This window comes from Cornus florida, unplaced genomic scaffold, assembly GCF_030987335.1.
Source record: "Cornus florida cultivar Cherokee Brave unplaced genomic scaffold, ASM3098733v1 CherokeeBrave_3.0.0_Hap2_Chr05, whole genome shotgun sequence".
In the NCBI taxonomy this organism is placed as follows: Eukaryota; Viridiplantae; Streptophyta; class Magnoliopsida; order Cornales; family Cornaceae; genus Cornus; species Cornus florida.
Genome location: NW_026775575.1, coordinates 96,363,875 through 96,386,393, shown reverse-complemented (window position 1 = coordinate 96,386,393; position 22,519 = coordinate 96,363,875). Strand labels below are relative to the sequence as shown.

The following is a 22,519-nucleotide window of genomic DNA, read 5'->3' as shown; positions in this document are numbered from 1 at the left end:
AGCAATAGACGGAACAAGAAAAATGCTTTCGGAATTCTACTCCACCCAAGTGAATTTACCAATTAGTTTACTCGTAAATGATTTGCAAATTAATAATGAAAAGTAAAACTATAAAAAAAAAAATAAAAGTTTAACGGAAAAGACTATAACATAAAATATATGCATGGCCACTTTTTGACCGGTTATAGTAAGCTATGAACACAACGATGGCCACTTTAAGTGGCTAATCACATTAATTAGCCATTAACCAAAAGTAACTATTTAAATAGATATTCATCGTATGAATAGATGGTCTTGTTTTGAATGTTGCGTGTCTTGGAACCACTATAAAAATTATTATTTTTTCAATAATTACGGTGCAAGTGGTTTGTACTTCCATAATTTGAAATGCTTGAAAATTAAAATATAAACTCTTAGTACATCTTTGTGAATCGTAGTTACAATATGAACGTCTAATATGGAACGGAGATAATATATTATTATTATTATTATTCAAGTACATTCTCTCAAGTTCCTCTCCTCTTTGTCGAAAAATACTTTCTTGCACGATGCAACGGGTGCATCCCAAATACAAACTGCCGTACGAATATTACAAGTGCAGTAATAAAAGGTTATATGCGCAAGGAAGTTTTTCCCCTCTTTGTCCCTCCCATTACATTTTCCTCTCTTTGCAAGTTAATTACTAGTACGGAGTATTATTTCTGCCACTTGGGCCCATCATTGAATTTGCTATTTGAACTTAGCTCAAAAAGCCCATTCTAATGCTGGGCTTGGTTGGTCAGTGCAAACCTTGTCTGAATCCATGTCCAGAAGCCCATATTTGGGACTCAAAATTAAGGCCATCCTTGAAGTGGAGAGAGAGAATCTTATAATTAAAGGAGAAAATGACCTCTCAAATAATTAGACCTGCAAACGATTACTAGCTAGTAGGGTATATATAATAGGGGGTGGACGTAGGATGGTCCAAAGTTCAAAATACCAAAGCCCCTTAAATTGTTCACTTTATCAACACTGATCCACTGGTCCTTGTGCTATGCTCACTTTATTTCTTCAGTCACTACACAGCTCTATATATATATATACACACATATATCTAATGTATATATAGGACTTGAGGCTACAGTTGCATGGCGCGTACCTATGCTTGAGATAAGAGGATGCATTATGTATATAGTACCAGTACCATTCTTTGTCGCTTGACTAACCTAGCTAAGCTGTACAACACACACATAAATAGGGTTTGCATTCTTTAATTGCTAGCTGGAGGTCAAAAGTCACAACCAACCAAACTTAGTGAGGGGATTCGATCGGTGCATTAACAGTACGTGTTTTATCTCATTCACACGAGTGATCACAATCAATTAGATAGGATTCCATTTCGAAACCTAATCCAAACTTGAAGTAATATTTAAAAGGTGTTTAATTTCAATTCTATATAACCCAACGCAACATCCTACCCGATGGTAGTCAATAATAGCAAAGAAAGAGAGAAAACCTAAGCATGACTCAGCATGCATTGCATGGAAACTGGTCCCCCTCACCCACCCCATAACCCTAACCCTAACCCTAACCCTAACCCTAATTAGTGCAATTCCGACACCCAAAAATCAAATCTTCCCCAACTAACAATAGCCAAATCCTTCAAACATGTCTGGGTAATATACATGATATGTAATTAATATATATATATATATATATGTCCAATAGAAACAACCAATTCAAGTAGCTTCAGAATCACAAGCTCAGCACTTCACAGACCTAGCTATGTGTGTAACCTCGTCTGAAAGTTCTCTCTGATCTTCCATTTCTTTTTCACTTACTACTCTGATCTTATTGTTAGTCATTACCATCATTACCTTTTCTTTGGCCTCGAGAAGCGTTTTTTGGTACTTGTCTGCAACACTTTCTTAGATATTGTGTCCTCTGAGTTTCCTCATAACTTTTGTTTTTCTGTTGAGTAATAACTAAACAGAAGCAAGACAGTTCGATGTCCTCTATGTTCCTTCTCTCTTTTACCTTTTTCGTTGCCTTTCAGTTGGGCTAATTTAGTAGTAACCCGAATTTCTTTTGCATTCTGGTTGTTTGTTTGTTTGTTTCTCTAGAAAATCTTGAAGACACTGATAAAAATTCGCTTCTTGCTAAAAGCTGTTACCAGGCCACCTCTCTATCTGGTTCATTTTGCTCCTTTCTTTTCTTGGTTAATTAGTCAGTCTATTTATCTGTAATATATTTGTATTTGAAATGGAGAATTTCACTATCAAAATTCAGACTGGCCTTGTTCTGTTCATCTTCATCTGTTCATATATTTTGTGCAATAGCGAAGCGGAAAATTCAGTAGCTCCCATGGAAGAAAAAGAGCAGAAGGCCTTATATTCAGCTATACAAGGTTTTGTGGGGAAGCGGTGGAATGGCTCAGATCTCTATCCGGACCCTTGTGGGTGGACAACCATACAGGTATATATATATATATGTGTGTGTGTGTGCTAAATTTTTTACTATCATATATGCATGCATAACAAGAAATATATATTGTCCAATACTATATTTGTCATTAGAAAAATGATATTATATATGTATGTATGTATGTATGTATGTATGTATGTAAGTATGCTTGATCCATCATTCCATTGTAAGAGAATTCAATACTTGTACACCAAAATATGGATTATCAAAGTGTGATTAGATTTGGAAACTTTTACATGCATGCCAAGAAACAATTTTGTCATGGTACATTGCTTATAGTTAGGTACCATAAAGTACAAAGTAATGTTCAGAGAAATTGCACTATTTAGTACAATTTTTTGTTTGTATCTCACTTCTCATGCATTTACAGTTTCATGTTTAAAAATTAATTTAGTTGCAATTCACACAGATATCAATTGTGATATAAATTATTCTTTTCCACACTAAAACTCATATATGTAGAAAAATATTTTACCTTATAAATGGTAATGCATTTTTTTATATTCTTCCTATATATTATGATCTTTTTTCAAAAAGAAATTAATTTGAACAATTGATAATATTGGACAGGGTGTATCTTGTGATCTCTTCAATGGCTTTTGGTATGTCACAGCTTTAAACATCGGACCTGTTTATGACAACTCTCTCAAGTGCACTCCAAATGCAAAATTCAGAAATCACCTGTTTGAGCTCAAGCATTTAAAGACCATCTCCTTCTACAATTGCTTCACCTCGCCTCAGCGAAACCCGGTCACACTTCCCACATCAAATTGGGAGAAACTTGCAAAAAGTTTAGAGTCATTAGAATTCCGATCAAACCGCGGCCTAGTTGGAGCGATTCCAACAACTTTGAGCCGACTCAAAAACCTCCAATCTCTAGTGCTGCTGGAAAATGGGCTAACGGGTGAATTGCCAATCGATATGGGCAATCTTGTCAACTTGAGGCGGCTCAACCTTGCCGGAAACCGCTTTGTGGGTCAGATTCCGGCTAGTTTGGGAGGACTGAAGAAGCTATTAATATTTGACTCAAGCAGGAATTCACTTTCAGGGACACTGCCTGTTACTTTTGGAGGTTTGACTTCACTCCTGAAGCTTGACTTGAGCAACAACCTTTTAGAGGGAGTGTTGCCAAGAGAAATTGGAAATCTAAAGCAACTCACACTTCTAGACTTGAGCAACAACAAACTTTCTGGTGAGTTACCAACCGAGTCACTTCATGAAATGGTTTCTTTAGAAGAGATGGTGTTATCTAACAACCCAATAGGTGGTGATTTGATGAGCATTCAATGGGAAATTTTACAGAACCTGGAAATTTTGGATCTTTCAAACATGGGTTTTACAGGAAGCATTCCAGAGTCCATGACAAAAGTGAAAAGACTTAGGTTTCTGGGGCTCAACAACAATAGTCTCTCAGGAAATGTACCTCCAGGATTGGAAGCAATGCCTTGTATTGGTTCTCTTTACCTCAATGGGAACAATTTGGGAGGGAAACTTGAGTTCCCAGAAAGGTTTTATGAGAGAATGGGAAGTCGTTTTCGAGCTTCGAACAATCTGAATCTCTGTTACTCAGCTGGATTAATGTCGTCAAGCCATGTTCCGTTTGGGGTAAAACCATGCGAGAAAGAAAATAATGTTCCTGGCGGGGACTCGATTAACAAGATGAGTGATGCTAACTGGGATAGGAATTCCCATTTTGATGCCTCATTGAGATTTTCAGGCTGTGGTGTTGATGGGTTTTGGTGGGGTTTAATGGCAAAGGAGATGGTTATTGTTCTTCTATGGAATATGCTCTTCTAGGTTTCTTGAAAATTTGAATGTTTATTTACTAGTGTAGCATGTTCTTTTTTCGCTTATGTGTATATATAAATTTTTTTTTTTTTTTAATTGTTTGCTTGGTGATTTTAATTGTAAGTTGGAACAAACGGCAACTTGTAAAACAAATTTTCTAAACAATCATCATTAAGCATATATTTTTCCAACCCTGATTAGCAAAGAAAAAGAAAAGCAAAAATATGTATTCTCGAGCTCATTTTGTGTAGTCCTATATACAATACTATGCTGAATGGCTAATAACTCTTGCTAATGCCAAAAACAGGGAAAAATAAAAATAAGCATTTGTAAATTAATTATCAACTTAAATGTCAACAAAAGAAAAGCAAAAATATTAAAAAAAAAAAAAAAAAAAAAAAAAAAAAACATATTCTTAATGTAATCCTATGAATTACTATCACCTTTTGTTTTAGTACATTGTTCAAAGAGAGTAATGATAGGAAATCACAATTCCGACTAATTTATATGAATAGAGTGATGTTATTAATGAATAATGATTTCGTATTTTCAAAAGGGACAACCTCGTCAACCGCAATCCACCTGAGACTCCATACAAACTCTCATTGATCATCATCATTCTCACACATTAGCAATTTTCGGTTGATTTTTTCTAGGCAATTACAAATGGCCTCTTGATTTTCGCAAAAAAATAGTTCCAAGCATTTTCAGAAATAGGACAATTGCTCTGCTATCAAAGGAAAAACAAGTTGGCTTCAATTTTTTTTGTGTTAGGCAGCACTGATCTTGTCACAACTGAATGTTTCCCAATAATTTCAAAACAAAAAAATCTGTCGAGCATTTGCGCAACATGTATTACAATGTGAAATTGTGAACGGATAAATTTACTAGTGTAGTATAACCTAGTATTTTTTGCTGATGCATGTTTTGCTAATACCTTACAAGTTGCCGAATATCATCTTCCCCTTTTCGCTTCCCATAAGGGTTGTTCTCACTAAATCCATGTCGGGCTCCATCAACTTTACGCTTCTTCTTCCTGAACTTGGATGCGCTGCTGTCTATATTTAGATTCATCTTTGGAGGGCAGGAGAAGCAGAATGAAGCAGCAACAGCCTTCCATGAACCAACAATTCATTGAAATTAGTATAAATCATCTTCAAAATGTAAGGATCACTCGGATAAGTTAAAAAAAAACACTTCTGAAGCATGTACAGCAAACATTTAAGTATGTACATGTCAACAAGTCATAAATAATTTACAAGATTGCATATTCTGAGTAATTCAGAAGTTATTTGTAACATTTATTAATTCAAATGACTCAGTTGAGAATATTTCTGCATTTATTAAAATAATTCAGCCTTCCCGTACCAATGTGAATTGATAGCTAACGACGTGATGTGACCCAAAAAATTGTCTGGGATTTAAATTAAATTTAAAATTGTAAGGATTTGAAATGGATGTCTTCATAAATTTGGATGAGTTAAAAGGATACAAGTAACATAATAGCAATTCTAATTTCTTAGTTCTGTGTTCCAACGCTTGAATCATCCCACAAACAAAATTAAATTGTTCCTATCGGAATCAGATGCATCCACTTTTCGAGCATCAAGAGTAGAGTAAAATCAGAATGGAGAAATTCGATCCCCTCCATAAAATCCAAATGTGATGCTGTATTAATGAGAGAGAAGGTAAGAGATCATTTTGGAATGACCCTTTACATACCACTTCTAAACCAAATAAAGGAAAATAAGTTTCTCTTCCCTTAACTTTTTTTCCTCTCCCCTCCCCTTTACTTCTATATTACACTCACCCGCACCCCACCCAAAACTTTCTCAACTAAATTAAGCATTATAATTTTCTCATTCCCTCTTTTCTTTTCTTTTTCCATTTTCTACCATCCCATTATATAACTATCCCCAATCGAGATGTGATAAAAACTAAGAGAGATGAAATAGAAGAGGGGCTGAGCAATTAAATGAAAGAGATGAGTCATATGACAAATAGCAGATGGCCACCCAGAATCAAAATCGACCCACCCCTCCCATCCCTTAAAACTGAAAATTGCAATTTATGTTTCTTTTAATTTCCAAGGAAGTGAAGCTCAAAATTTTCTTTTCCTATCGCCTCCAGAAACAGATTGAGTAGTTCTAATTCCAATCTGGCCATCAATTCCAGCCCCAATACTGCGTACCAATCATGGCCTCACTAGAATTCTCTTTGTTATTCCATTTTAACATCTTTAATCGTCAGCAATTAGAATCTAACTCTTAATTGCACCCCTCACTTTTATACGCAGCAGTACTTTTCCCAAGTGCTATAATTGCTTGGTTATTCCATCTACATACATGAATTCATTTGAAATGCTAAACAACTTTAGGCTGCCTTCAATCATGAATTCATTGGAAAGCATGTGATAAAACAGTAAGATTATACGTTTACATAATTTCAATTTAAAAGGTTAGGAAAAAAGGTTGGTACCGTCAGATCAAGGCGGTGAACATCAAAGATGTCCTTGGAAGAGTGTGAATTGTATGCTAATATGTAAGATCTATACGCGTCCTTAGCGGACTTGTTCAAATAATAGTTGTTGGCCACCAACTTTTCCTGCATCAATCAAAATTGTCCATTTAAGTCCCAAGCAGTAAGACATCACCAGAGAAAATAAAGTGAAATATGCCGAAGAAGACATTACCAGGTAAGACTTCACTTTTTCCAGCTTATTTTCCAGCTTATTTTCATTGCATTTGTACTCCTTCACAGGCACTTTTGCAGCCTGATATAAACAATAAAATAATATTTCAAATAAGAAGACTAGTCAAACCTCAGTTACAATTAAACCAAGCAGAAAGATTGCTTTTTGTTTATTATCTTTTATCCACAGATCATAACAGCGGTTGCTTTCGAATTTTCCAGCACACCCTCCTTGAGGGATTATTGTTTAAAAATGCAATTAAGGAAAACTTATATCCTTTCAGTGTTTTAGTAAAGAGGAGAATTCCTCACCATCACAGATTTAGGGGGTTACCATCCCAGCCTTCATTTGGCTTCTTTTCTGTTTGGTCATTTAATTTTTTCACAAAATTGCATTTCCTCACATGGTAAAGTATACAGACCTTAAGATAACTAACAAACTTCATTTCTTCTCGAATCAAGAAAAGCAAAGCATTTCCTTTGGCGCCTTCACCACGGGCAGTTCGACCAACTCTGTGAATATATTCCTAAAAGTAGTTACCCAAAGGCACATGTTTCAACAAGGGAGCATGAGAATGGGGACCTTAACAATATAAATATCAGTATTGACGTAGAAAGAAACTGATCACCTTGGGTTCATCTGGGGGATCATATTGCACGATCCAGTCCTGCAAGCAAAGAAAAAAGAAAAAAGAATAATTCAGTCTTCATAATTTGTCTATTTCTTCTATAGATGAGAATAATTGCTTTGACTATGGCAACCTTTCGCAATTTTCAAATAATTTTGCCCAAAAATATATTATATAAGCAAATAGCAATGGATTCATAAGCTTATAATGATCTATATTAAAAAAAAATTAAAAGAATATAACAATCACTAGCAGTGGTCAACACTATGGCTGCAATAATCCCTTTCTGATGTAAAAGGGCTGACGTAAAAGCAGATTACCGCAATTCTTTCTTTAATTTTTAAGAGGGGGAGAGAATTTTATTGGACATTATGAAATCCAAGGCCAACAATCACGAAATAATAACGACAATGAAGACAACAACAAAAATTTAAAAAAAAAAAAATGGTAAAATGATAAAAACACCCCTAACGTTTACATTTTGGGCAAATAACACCCCTATTGTTTATTTTGCGTATACAAGTTCATTAAGTTTGAAAAAATGTAGCAAAGAAGGGCTTAAAGTCACTGTTCCGTTAAAAATCAAGTCATGTGCATTGCACAAGTCATTTTTACGATACAAAATTCTGAAAATACCCTTATCTCTTCCAATAATGCCCTTACATATTTTATATAAATATTAATTTAATCTCGATCTCTCTCCCTATACAACACATACATACATACATACATACATATATATATATATAGATTTACAGTACAATTTTAATACCACAGACTTGGTCAAGAGCCAAGCCAAACAACATTCAACCTTCAATTCAAGCATTGAACCATAACATGGTTAGGTTAGTGAGTTAAAAAAGAGTTTGGAGTTAACCGAATGTCATAATCAAACCACACCATATTATTGTAATTACCTTTGTGACCGTAATAACCCAATCAAAGCTTGCAACCATATGACACTATAAAAGGTTAGCAGTATCTTAGCAAAAACACCATGGCAACGGAGCTTGCCGTTGGGATAATGGGGGAGGAATGGAGGATTAATTTTGCCGCTGTACCAGGAATTTGATGGTGGAGGTGGTATTGGGTTTGAGGATGTTGAGAGAGGTGTAACCATATTGATTTGGGTGTTGAAGAGAAATTAGGTTTAGTTTTCAAAAAGAGAATGGCGGTGGCCATGGTGGGAAGAGGTCAGAGGAACAGCGACCTTGGGTTGCAATGTGAAGGAGTTAGGTCCCTTGGGTCGCCGTCCATGGTGCTCACCAGGTCGCGCTCCGCCGACCTGATTGATCAGCAGAAGAAGAGGTCGCTTCCGGCGGCGACTGGCTTCATTGCCGACAGTATGCTTGTTGCCGGTGATGATGGAGAAGAAACAAACAAACAAACAAACAAAAGAAAGAAAGAAAAGAGGAGAGTTTTTTATTGGGATACATTTTAGTCATTTCACCTTTCATTAGTTTTTTACTTATTTTTTATTCAGGGACATTTTAGTCTTTTCAACATTTAGGTCCTTATTTGCTCCAAAATTAAATGTTTGGAAATTTCTAGAACGTATAGGGATTTAAACACTCTATATGCATATCATAGGGGTGTTTTTCGATCGCGACCCTAAAGAAAATGAATAACATATATATACTAGCATACCACAGCAGGAATATCAAGACCGCGAGCAGCCACATCGGTACATAACAAGATGCCCTTCTCTGCTTTGCAAAAATCAAAAAAAGTAGAGGTCCTTTTTCTGCTGCTTTTGCTTTCCATGAATATCATAGCAATTCACTCCTATGTATCTGAGAAGTTCCGAATGGTATTTGACTGAGTTGCATGAAGAAAAGAAAACCATCACTTTTTTTGAGAGGTTCCTTTTCAAGAAGAAATACAGAAGAACAAATCTCTGGGCACTGAGCACTTCACAATAGCCTTGCAGCAGACCTTCATTAGTGACCTACAATGCCCAACGCCTTGTCAGTTTCTAGAAGTTGAGATTAGAGAATATCATAATAAATAAATAAAATTCATACTATTAACTTACCTTTGTCCTCCCATCATCCACATTAATGTAGACAGGACGTTCCTGAAATGATAACCGTGCAAGATCCTCAACCTGAAAATGTTCCTTTTCAGTCATTCATGAAACATTAACTAAAAAGTTTTTTTGACACCAATTTCAATACCATTCAGAGTTAAAAATAGAGAAAAATGAAACTTTGTTCACCATCCGACCATCCAAGTTCATATAAAGCTAAAAAAAATGATTAAAATACTAAACATTGACAACAAATGTTGATGCCTGGAACCTTGGCAAAGGAATGAATGATCAATTTGACATTTGAATATGTGTACCTTCTTAGTTTGGGTAGCTGAGAAAAGAGCTGTCTGCCTCATCTGGACATCAAGTAGCATCTAAATTAGTTCAACTTTCAAAACAATGCATGATTATGTGATTTTTACTGTTATATTAGCATGTCATTCCAACTACTAATAGTGATAGAATTTATGCACCTCATCACACTATCCAATCAATACAATATAAATTGACCCTATAATTCAGAGAATGGAAGACTACCAGAAAATAGATCATAAGACATACCAAGTAACTTGAAAAATAAAGAAAAAAACCAACATATTAAGAACCAATATCTTATACATTGCCTAGACCATTGATTTGATCCTTTTGCGGAACAATATCAGTCAACAGACAGTAAATAATATAGCTCAAGGGCACTACTCCTATTACCTTTATAAGGGGAAAAGTTCAATCTTTAATCTCCTAGATCCGAGTCATATTTGACAAATTCCAGTAATTTCAAGTCCTTAAGAAACTTGAAGAAATAAAAATTAGGGTGCATTTGGAATTGCTATTACTTTGTGCTTTCGGTACCAAAAGCCAAATACCACCAGAGAAAAAAAGAAAAAAAAAGGGAAAACAGAAAAAGCATGTAAATTTCGTTTTCAGAAGTTGGAAACAAGCCATCAAAAGAGAGGATCAAACTGGAAGCAAAAGAGTGATGCTTCCTTGTGTCACACCAGCAAATAGAAAAATACTTGCTAAAAATGGAAGACTTCCACTGATACATTAGTCAACAGAACACCTGGTGTTGGAATTGCAGGAGGTCAAAAGCCTCTCTCCCATATGCACTCAAAATCACACACCATCAATCTTTTCTCTCTACAATCATTCATACCCGTTACAAAAAATGAGTTTTCTTCAATACCAAGAAACAAGAAGCCTCACTTAGATCCTCAGTGTGGAACACCGCTGCATTCACAATGGCAAATCTGAAGAATTGGCCACAATCAGAGCTCCTTGATCTCCTTTGTAACCCATCTACATAGAACTATCTGAACCTCTTGATTCTGTTTCAGGTGAAGATAACAAAGTCCTTTTCTTTTCTTTTTGTTTCTTTTCTTTTTTCCATGCACCCTTTCAGTGAAATCTGTAGTAACAATGAAGCCACTCACCCTAACAGAGCAATGGGGAAACTCGCAATTGAACCCAACAAAGCCCTTAAACAGTCGGTGAGTTTTTATAAATCGTTTAAAAAGAATAAAAGTCAAGAAGCTGTCCATGATGAAAAGTTTAATTGTTAGTCCAAAATTGCTGAAAACATAAGTGTGAATTTCCCCATAGGAGAAGCAATTGACCATGTTACGAGGCTAGCGGTGAAGTCAATCCCTAAGTTCTTCTTCCCTTGATCTCAATCTTTGTTAATTTAGTTTAATTTCATTTTTATTGCAATCTAGAAGTAGAAAACAATAAAATCATCTTTCTCTTGAATTGAATTAGGATTAATTTTATACTTGACAATCCACCACAGTCCTTGAGGTTCAACACCCTCAACATAGACCTATCCTACAAGGATTCGTTCTATTGTGAGTGGTTTTTATCATTGATATAACACACATCACTTTCTTGTTTTTTCGTTCTAAATTTCATGCAACATCCCTAGAATACCAAAAATTATTTTCTGCTTTTATAAAACGAGAATAAAACATTAACATGCTTCTTATTTCTAGAAAACTAAAATAGAAAGCTCATAGTAAAGACAATCACACCCTTAGTTTACCAGCACTGCAAGTACTCATCCCAAAAATTGTCCCCCCAATAAAATCAAATATCCTTTGCTTTGAGAAGATACCGATAGAAAGCGGAAACCATTGTTAACAAATTGGACAAGACCGGCTAATTAGACTGGAAAAACATGACCCAGTCAGCCTATAAGTCCTATTCACACATTAGACTGCCATCTAGCCTTAATATCGGAAAAGACTCTTTGATATGATGATTGAAGAGCTTGCACCTAAAAAAATTAAATAAAAAGGCCATTACAAAAAGTTTATTTCCCACCAACCATGAACCATTATATAGCTGTACTGCAGTAAAACAGCCAATATGCTAAGCATTTTGAGTTGTTTATCATATATAACTTCCTATATTCCAAATATATGCAAAGCCGCCAGAACAGCGGGCCTGAACCGCTGTTGAGCCAGTGGAACCGTGTTACAGGCACCAAAATAGGTTGGTCATCGGTCCAGTTATGATAACTACGATGGACAATGCTAATTAACAGGAAATCATGACAAAACAATCGCATATCATGTAAACCCTGCTTTATAACATCTTCGTGTTGCAGTAGTTTATAATATGAATGAATATAAGGTGATTTACCTTAGGTAGAATCTTAATAATTTGCTTCATTTCTTCTTCAAAGTTCGCTTCCAATATCCTGTCAACTTCGTCAATAATAAGGAGCTGCAAGTCGAAGGAAAATTTAAAGAACCGGATGCATCAATATAATAAGATGTCAGGTATGTTAACTTTAATTTCAGAGGTGCAGCCGTACAATCTTTCAAATATCTTCAACTAACATAAAAAACTTTAAACACTGAATGTGACAAAAAACAAAAAAAACAAAAAAAAAAAAAAAAAACAAACAAACAAACAAAAAGGAACTATTAGACAGTCAAGAATTTCATTTCTCGCCAAGGGGTAGCAGGCATGATTGTGTCAACTATGTAGAAATAACCGTTCCAAATGGCTATAGAAAGGTTTCAAATCCTTCCATGCTCAATTTCTAGACACAAACTATTTTGCTCAAAGTTATATAGTATAGAAAAGGCAATTGCCCAGAGTTTTTCCTGCCAAAATACGGTGCTGAGAGGGATAGATAATAATATAAACCTAACTCTCAGGCATTATTTGCAAAACTCCAAACCAGATTCTCTCGCTTGACATTCCAAATTTCTACATGCGCCAAGCAACTGTCCCTAGTATTAAGATTGAGAAATGAAAACTAATCACTAAAGTCCCTCCAGTAAGTTTACTTGAATATTAGCACCTCAAGGGTTCTTTAAAGATTATATAAAAGGAATTAACCTAAAACTAATCTCTAAAGTCCCTCCAGTAAGTTTACCACCTCAAGGGTTCTTTAAAGATGATATAAAAGGAGTTAACCTTGGTACTTCTTTTTTTTTTGGTTGTTCTTATTATTCTGAAGGAAGGGAATATGTTCATGTTCAACATATCTTGAACAACACCACTTAACCAATCCTGAAAATATGTCTAACACCTTATGTCCACAATTCGTATTTCAGGACATATTGAGAGCTTTATGACAACAGGGTCAGAACTTAGATGTTGAGATACAGAATTCTTTTAGTATAGGAAAAAATAATTCTAAAGAAAAATCAACATAAGGATATATGTAAAATTCTAAAAAGTTTTTATAATCTAACACATGGAGATACATTTAGGTCATTTACTGATTTATTTATTTATTTAAATTGATAAGTACACTAAGGTCATTTACTGTGGTGGGGGGGGAGGAATTAAAAAAAATTAAAAATTAAAAAGGAGTTGTACAGGACAAAGAGGGAGTTATCTTAAATGTCTGTACAAATATATAGATTATCTATCTATACATATATAAATACAAATGTTTGTACAAAAAAACACATAAAGCGTCTTCGTGGTGTTCTCTGTCCAATAAAGGTAACTACAAGTTATGGATTACAGCTACAACCATAAAATATTTGATCTATTAATCATGAAGTAATTAGTAATATTTGAAATCCTATCAAAAAAGTAACATGATTTTTTTTTTTTTTTTGATAAGTAAAAGTAAAAGAGCACTCAAAAGGGAAGCGAATCCCAAAGAAATACACAAGGCCAAAAAACGCCTCAAGCCTTCAAAGAGGCCAAAAAAACAACAATCTCCTCATGCCCAATACCATGCCTGGTGCCTTTTTCCATGTTTCATGGACTGGCAGAGAATCTTTCTAAATATGGCTTCACACCATACACGTAATGGATTTTGAATAGCACAAAATTCGTCTTGTGCCATAGAAGGCCACAGAAAACCATCTAGACCACAATACATCGTCTTTTTTTTATATGGGTCATCAGATATAACATTCCTTGCAAAAGTCACTCCAAAAAGCAACATATGTCATGATTTTTTTCTCCCAGAAGTTCCATCAAAGTACTGTCCCCGTTAGGTTACGATGGAATATAATATTAATAGGATCTAATTTTTTTTGAAGAAATATCTTTTATGGTTTTATCTAAGGGCTTCTCCCATGTCGTGTCTTGGTCTTCAACTATTTTTAGTACAAGATTAGATTCCAAGTCTTTCTTTGGCTAATATCTAGTCCTGAAAGTCTGAAAGCTCCCTCATATCCAGCTACTATTCCAATTCCATTATCTTAAGGACCTCAGGTATGTATTGTAAATGTTTTTCTTCACTTTACTGATGTTCAACTACATCTATGAACCTTTCTAAAATCAAGATTGACCATGAATTTATCATGCTTTCATAGAGAGAGAGAGAGAGAGAGGAAAGAGGGAGGGAGGGGAATCAACAAGAGAACAATATGATCAAACCTATGAACATCATTTTCAGGAGCAATGCTTATGAACCAAAAGCAAATAAATTATTTTTATTCTATAAATTCCTACATCATGCCGCTGTCCCCCAACCCACGATTTAATTTATATCCTTGGAAATTTCCAATGCACCTAGGACTACCAACAATTTAAAACAAAACTGAATTTGAATGGGTTTAGACTGATTTTCTTGAACTTGACTAAACTCAAATTAAAGATTTAATTTAATTGGGTCATACTCAGGTCTGCCTTGATTCGGTTTAGTTAAGATTTGGCTTTGATCATTATACAGATTTTTTTAGCAATTTGAAGCAAATGAGGCAATAAAACATGTTTCTATAAATATACCTTTACCTACACTTCACTACTATTTGATCAATTTTGGATTTTAATATGTAACAATAATCAACTGGTATATCCAAGTATTAAGACCACGTGCACATCCATGTACAGAAACTTGAACATCATCCACCGTATTTGCTAATACAAAATTGTAAATTATTGATGTTGGGGAGCATTTCTTAACCCGTTTTGAGCTCCTGTTAAGCTTCACCCAGTTCAAGATATATAAATGTCAATTTTTAAACCTAACAGAACATATTATATTCGCCTGCTTTAATTCAAAGGCTTCATACCATGTGTTTTTATACACTATACTTTCTTCATCCTCCATTCATGTCACCAAGAAAAAATCTCATCTTCCATTTGATTTGTGCAGTCCAGGTTTCACTCACTCACCAATCAGCACTCTCTTAGTTTAACGATTCATAGGATATATTGCAATTTGCATCATATCTTCAACTTCAATTATCAATTATATGGCAAGAGGCCACTAACATTAAAAATCTATTTGGAAGATATAGATGATAAATAAGTGACCCACAAAATCCTTTTTCTCCATTAGTAGTAAGTTAGGATATAAATCAACTATTGTATATGCCACTGCACGATACCTTTAAATTTTTATATATGAAGCCTTTGGTGTTTTGAAGATGGTCAAGAAGTCGACCAGGTGTTGCCACTAATAGATTCACACCTTTTGCAATACGTTCTGCCTCTGCCCTTCGAGCTGGACCACCAATAACCAAGCCAAGAGTCTGCGAGTGATACTTGAGAAGTTTCTTTGCCACGTCATGTGTCTGCATCAAATGAATGGATAATCAGTCAGGGAAGTGCAAGTTCTCTGAATATATAATGTTATTGCATATATATTCTATGCAGTTAGTTTGAAGCAGTAATGAGTTCAAACTTTTAGATTGAGAACAAATTGCAATAACGAAAGAAAGTTGTGTGTCAGATAACTGGAATATACATTATGAAACAACAACAAAACTGTTAAATTTTATTTCTATTGTATAAAAAATAAAAAGAATACAATGTTGGGATCTCTGTATTCTGTTAATGTTTTCCTCTCTCATTTGCTATTTCCAGAACAATTCAACATAGAAGTAGTGACTTAATGGATTACAGTACAGGATTAAATTTTGTTTACATTTTTAATGATTGGTTAGGTCACAACTCACAAGCCCTCTGAAAAAGGGATCAGCTGTTATCAAGTTAAAAAAACAATAAGCAAATATGGTATAAAAAGTCATATCTCAATGTTGAGTCGGCTCTATCTTTGAAAACTTCGTTTGATTGATTCCAAAAGCTAACCAAATTTACAAGAGAGAGCTTTAAGTTTGCTCCTCTTTAAACCATACATCTTGCCGCCTGTCTTGTATGCAACCAACCAAGTAAGGGCTTTGAATTTGGTGGATTTGAAGACCATATGGGTTTGTAAAATGAGGCAGGATTTTGCTCTCACAGTTGACTAGCATATATGGATTAAGCTTAAAGTCCACAATCCGGAGTCTTGAAAGTTGAGAATGTTTCTTTTCTTTTTTGGTAAGCAAGCAAAAAAACTTTCCAAGTGTTTATCACCAATAGACTACTGCTGCAATGTTGAGTTGGCTTCATCTTTAAAACTTCATTTGATTGATTTCAAAAGATAACCAAATATATATATATCTACACACACACACACACACACATATATATATATATAAATATTCGAACATCGCCACGTATAACACCAAATATGTTGTCTAAATAGGTGGAGACAGAATGCTTAAGTGATTTTGAGATTTTACGGTTGGAATGTAAGAAAGAGATTAAAATTCCGAATTAGTGTGAACATTTTGATGATTGTTAGGAATTGAATGTGTTTCAATTGTTTTCTTACCTTTTTATTACAGACTTCCAACTAAATTTTCGCTGCTCTTTCCATCTCTATGGTTGGTTCGACTTGAAAAAAAAAAAGAAAAAAAAAAAAAAAAGGAGTAAATTCAGCTATGTCACTTTCTTTTTCTTTTGGTCATTAAAATGGTTCATCTTGTTGTGCTATTAACAAGTACAGAAGATTTTACGAATGAGAAGAAGTGAAGGAATTGATCAAAACCTGCAACCCACTTTACCGCAATGCAATGCAAAGCCCGCACCATCAATGACATCAATCTATTCCAACGATCTAGAATCACTCTGCCATTGACCATGAACGACCTCAACATCCAAGCAGGTTAGAGGTCTTTCATACCAACAACATCAACAGTAGAACATGAGGTTCATGCAGGGACGGACCCAGGAAATTGTAGGGGGGGGGGGGGGGGGGGGGGCAATAGTGAGATTTTTTTGTAATTTCGCTGCGGGGGGCGGTGGGGCTGAACATATTGTAGGTCCATCCCTGGCATCGAGATCAATGGTAATTTCTTCCACTAGTTATGTGAAACATATATAATTCTATACATATGCTTATCTATATTCACTACAGCTAAGTATGTATGTATATCCATACTTATACAACAACATAATGATATTTAAATCTCTAAACATGTTTGAAAACAGGAAAGCTTGAGCTTGCGAGAGTACTAATAACTAAAAGCTTGAGCATGTTAGATCAAGTTGGTCAACCAAGAATCAAGCCTCGCTATGGTACCTCAAACAACCCAAAATGCGCATTGGCTCGTCTTATTTGCAACCTTATGTAATGACACATATCTAGCTTCATCTTTCACATCATTCAACTGTTAATCTAGAAACTTAGAACGTTAATCAAAATTATATATTTGATATTAATATTTGAATTCATATATTTTTTTTTAATGCTTGAGTCACCAAGTGCAAATCGTGAGTGCAGCCACTTTGTCTACCCCTCCTATCACCCTTGATTAATAAGGATCAAAATTGGTAACAATACTAGGGTTGCAACTTGCAAATAAACCGAGTTGTTAATAAGCAACTAAGACACCACTCCTTTACTGCCTCTTATTTATTAGATGACCAAGTTCGGATGTAAAATTAAAGCTCATTTATAAAACATGCAGAACTTAAGCACAGGTGAGCTCAGCTCTGTTACACTCAACTCAGTAACCAAACATGCACTTAAGTTTTGTCCAACTAAAGACACATCCTTAAAATTTTGTCTAACCAAATATGTCCTTATAACCTTTACCAACCAAACAAGCCCTTGTAGTAGGTTTTTTAACCAAACACAATCATTGTGGATATAAGATCTCTCCCTCTCTCTCTCTCTCACAACTTTTGCTCCCACGTGCAATCATGCAAAGGCTCACTGCGTGCAACACTACAGCCTCTCTATTCTCTCTCGTTACCTAAGTTTGGCTGAGAAAGTTCAAAAAGAGTAAGGAGAGGAGAGTAGTAGTGATTCTAGTAAGGCATCTCACCGTATAAGGAGAGGAGAGTAGTAGTGATTCTAGTAAGGCATCTCACCGTATAGCTCAAATTGATTATAACCACCGCAGGCAACCCTAAATAATCACAGTATTGAACTACCACTGCCAGCGCATCCAACCTGCCAGAACCATTATTGCCAGTAAGTGCCACCAAGAGATCTATGCATGTCACCATTCGCCACTACTTTCATGATTGCACCATCATTTTAAGCGAGCTTGTCACACAACCGCAACACCGGTGACGTTCACATGGAACCCTTTATTTAAAGAATAACGGGCAAAAAAAAAAATTAATGATCTTGAGCCAAGCTTGGATAACAATGCAGCATCGAGATTGAGCTATGCTAAGCCAAATTCGAGCAAAAAAAAACAAGCCTAAACATGCCTTTGAGTTAAATGAGTGAGCCCGAATAGCTCAAAGCTCAGCTCAGCTTGGTTCATTTGCACCCCTAAATAATTCTCCGACGCTTATTCAATCTTTTGTCGTATTCAGACCATCTGCATATCATACTTCAAAAAAAATCCATGTCACGCACTCGTGTCATGTTGTTGTCCGTTCTTGTATCCTTGTTTGTGTTAAAGATAAGAGGACCCTTGTAACTTAGAGAGATTCAATGTCAACATCATGAGTGTATGTATGATCATGAAGATCTTTGCACATAACTCACCAAAATATTCCCCCTGCAAAAAATAAAAAAGGAAGAATGAGTAGTTACCTGTATGGCAAGCTCTCTTGTAGGGCAAATAATGATCACACCAGTCCCATTTCGAGGAGTAAAGCGGATTTGGTATAACAACTCAACGGCCGGCAAAAGAAAGGCAAGCGTCTTTCCCGAACCTGTTCTTGCAGCTCCGAGAACATCTTTGTGCTCCAATAGTGGTGGAATTGCTCTAGCTTGGATCTGCAATTGCAATAAAAAGTAACAAAGAATATAAGTTCCACATGAACTATATAGATACGATATTACAAATACGATTATCTGCATAAAGGTTAATCTTTGCTTCATGCATGAGAAGTGAAACGTAAATATTTCTCTTGCAAAGAGATAATATATATACATATGCACAAAATGGATAAATACATGCATGCACAGGCAAATAGGAAGCGTAAAATGCAAAATGAAGCACAGGAAAAATATATTCCCATTCTTGCATTCCTAAGGTTTCTCAATAGGTAGCTAGTAGCATGCCAATATTGATAAGACAATCAAAACCTCCCATGTGATAACTGATAAGTGATGTGGAAAAGTATTCCCTACACTTAGTGTGGTTTTTTTCTTTTTCGTTTTTCTTCACACTCGTATGACTTTGATTAAATAGAATTCATAAGAATAAACAAGAAGGAATCCATAAATAGCAGGGTGTAGGAATGGCTTTTACAAATTTTGAAGTTCAGCCCTTCTTTTATTATGGTCTCTATGTCAAAACTTCCACAAACAAAGGGGCAGCATCTTTTCTTAGTTTAATTCATTAACCTTCATTTTGTTGCTGAAATAATGGAGGAAACATGAAAGAAAAAATTATTGAAACTTTTGAAATTTTTTGTGTATTGGTTTCAGAACTGTGAAAACTAACTTAATTCAACCAAAGAGTTGCATTCAGCTCAGTCAAGTTAGATTTATTTTATTCAAGTCGAGAGAAGCTGAAATTTTATTCTACAATTCCCCAAGCAACCAGACACAGCAACAGAATCAAATAAAAGACGTTCCAAATCTGTAGTGGAATAAAAGCCAAAGTCCGTGCTTTACTCTTCAGGATCAGTTACTGGCCTTTTGAGAGGCCAGACGAACACATAATAGGACTCGCGGACATGAGAAACAAGAGCTGGTCCCGATGTAGGTATCTTGTTGAGCAAAAATAAGTAATACCCATATTGTAACATATGCATTGATAAGAATTATAACCCTGCAGCCAACTGGATAGCCTTTTGACCTGATTGAAAGCTAATTACAGATATAAGCAGCAAACTCAATCCCATCTAACAGTGTTTCCTTACTCTAAAATCTCTTATAATAATATCTATCAAATGCTTACTTTCCTATGTGTTCCTTTTTCTCAATTAGTTAGCTACCAAATGGAGGGTGAGAATAGGGGGAAACATATAATTCAATTTTAATCTATCCAGATTTTACAAAATGAAATTTAAACTAAACTAAGTCATAATGAACCTAGTCTAAGCCAATTAACTAGGATGGAAAAATAAAATCCTCAATTTTATTTATTTATATATTTATTATTATTTCCATCAAAGAGCTGATTCTATCCGAACAGAGCTCAAAGAGGAACATAATAAAATACAGCTCCACAAGGAGCTATTGCAAACAAACATCAATTTAATCAAATCAAAAACAATGTACAAGTGTTTTTACCTGAGTCATGTACGGAAAAGTGAGAAAACCAAAGCCTTTAATAGCTTTCATCGTGAGTTCAGATATAACGGGAAGCGAAGCAAACGATTCGGTACTCATAATTCCAGACCCAATCTTCACCTTCTTCTTAATCGTTTTCTCACTTTCTTCTTCTCTCTCCTCTTCACCCCCATTCTCTTCACCACTTTCATCATCATTCTCAACCAACCTTTTCTCTCTCTTCAACTTGCTCTTCTTTGTTTCATCTCCGTTGGCCCTTTCCTCTCCGATTTCTTCTTCTTCGACCAGAGTTGTCTTCTTCTTATCTCTCTTTCGCTTTCCATTCTTCTTCCTCTCTATGGTTTCGTCGTCGAAGATGGTGGTGTTAGGATTTAATTCAGTTACTGCCATGGCGGCCACCGTTTCTGGGTTATTCGGGTTCGAAGGTGGTGTTCAGGCTTTTGTGGTTTACCGCGAAGGTTTTTGTCTTTATAGTTTTTGCAGGGTTTACGGGAGGTAGGTGCTATGCCAAAAAGACCCAAAGCGCTGCGTTGATAAAAGTGCTTTAGGAATAAATTCGGTTACACAAATAAGTTTGAGATTTTTTATTTTTTTATTATTTTCTATCAGTACTAATGAAGGAAGTGGTAGGTAGAGAAAATAGGTTACACAAATAAGTTTGAGATTTTTTATTTTTTTTATTATTTTATATCACTAATAAGGAAGGAAGTGGTGCGTAGAGAAAACAAGAAGGAATGAATGAACTTCCTTTATTATGTTGAAATTATTATGTTGAAATAAAATAAGAAAAACAAAAAATATATGAAAGATGGCCCATCATTTTTTCTTTATAAATTTTCATTCGCCTAAAAATAGATAGAAGAATAGAGGGAAAACAAGTGGACTATTATAAAAGTTTTAAATTAAATAATATATAAAATTATGCAAGTTTTGAATTACTATTATCCTCTATGAATTATAATATTATAAATATTATTGGATATGATACTAAAAACAATTAAAATGTTCTCTTTCCTTCCTTCTTAAGGAACGGAAACTATAATCTTATTCTCTTCTCTTTTATCCAACCAAATAAATAGAAGGAAATGCATAACCCCTTCCATAGGATGTCTCATCCTTCCTTTCTTCTTTTCTTTCAATCTAATTTATTAAAAAAGTTTATTTATGACATATCTATTCAAAAATTACAATCGGTAAAAAAAACATGTTAATGTGTTTGGTGACCTATTTATAATAAGTATTTTTTATACTTAAATTATTTTTAAATTTGTTTAGTAATAATATTTTTTTAAATAATTGAAGTATTAATTTTACAATAATATCCTTTAATATAATATTACCATATCTAATAATAGCAATTTTATAAAATTAGGACGGAATAAAATAGGATAAAATTATCCAAGGAAAAATAATTACCTAAAATATACTATGCACAATGAAAATTTCCAAAATCTAGCTTCATTTAAAAGTTTTATTGAGCAAAAATTGGTAACCTTCAGAAGTGTTTTTAATTGTTATCATACACACTTACATGCAATTTTTTTTAAAAAAAATTGAAACACTTTTAAGTAGTTGAAAAACAATCTCAAATGGGCTCCAATTATACTGATAGAAGTGTTATAATAAAAAATAATAAAAATAATAATAATAAAAAACCACCCTTAAACGAACACATGGGGGTTCATCACATAAAAATGAACCTAACTTATACGAATCTCCCAAATTACTTAAATACCCATCTATGTATGTGTGCGTATGTATGTATGTATATATACAAGGCCATCTGTGTATGTGTATGTGTATGTGTGTGTGTGTGTGTGTACAAGGGAGGCCAAATTTTTCGGCCATCCAAGCAACCGGAGACCTCTTCTCTTCTCAGGTCACCCAAATCTGACGCAGGCCCAACAATGGGTAGACATGTGAGTGCTGAAATGGTGGTCCCACCAATGTATCATTGAT

General features: G+C 34.8%; 1 protein-coding gene and 1 pseudogene across 1 annotated transcript; one reads left to right on the top strand and one right to left on the bottom strand.

Annotated features, from left to right (window-relative positions):
- The first annotated feature begins 1,411 nt into the window (after positions 1–1,411).
- Positions 1,412–4,659, top strand: LOC132307789 (piriformospora indica-insensitive protein 2-like). Its single transcript, XM_059805653.1, has 2 exons — positions 1,412–2,454; positions 3,034–4,659. Exons 1-2 carry the CDS (start codon positions 2,242–2,244, stop codon positions 4,258–4,260), a joined length of 1,440 nt encoding a protein of 479 aa, XP_059661636.1. The 5' UTR covers positions 1,412–2,241; the 3' UTR covers positions 4,261–4,659.
- Positions 4,660–5,037: 378 nt separating this feature from the next.
- On the bottom strand, positions 5,038–21,094 carry LOC132307788 (DEAD-box ATP-dependent RNA helicase 51-like; annotated as a pseudogene).
- Positions 21,095–22,519: the final 1,425 nt, after the last annotated feature.

Excerpts from the sequence above, each read along its gene's own strand:
- LOC132307789 (XM_059805653.1), top strand. The coding sequence starts at position 2,242 with ATGGAGAATTTCACTATCAAAATTCAGACTGGCCTTGTTCTGTTCATC. Across the intron at positions 2,455-3,033 it reads GTGGGTGGACAACCATACAG|GGTGTATCTTGTGATCTCTT; the intron begins GTATATATATAT and ends AATATTGGACAG.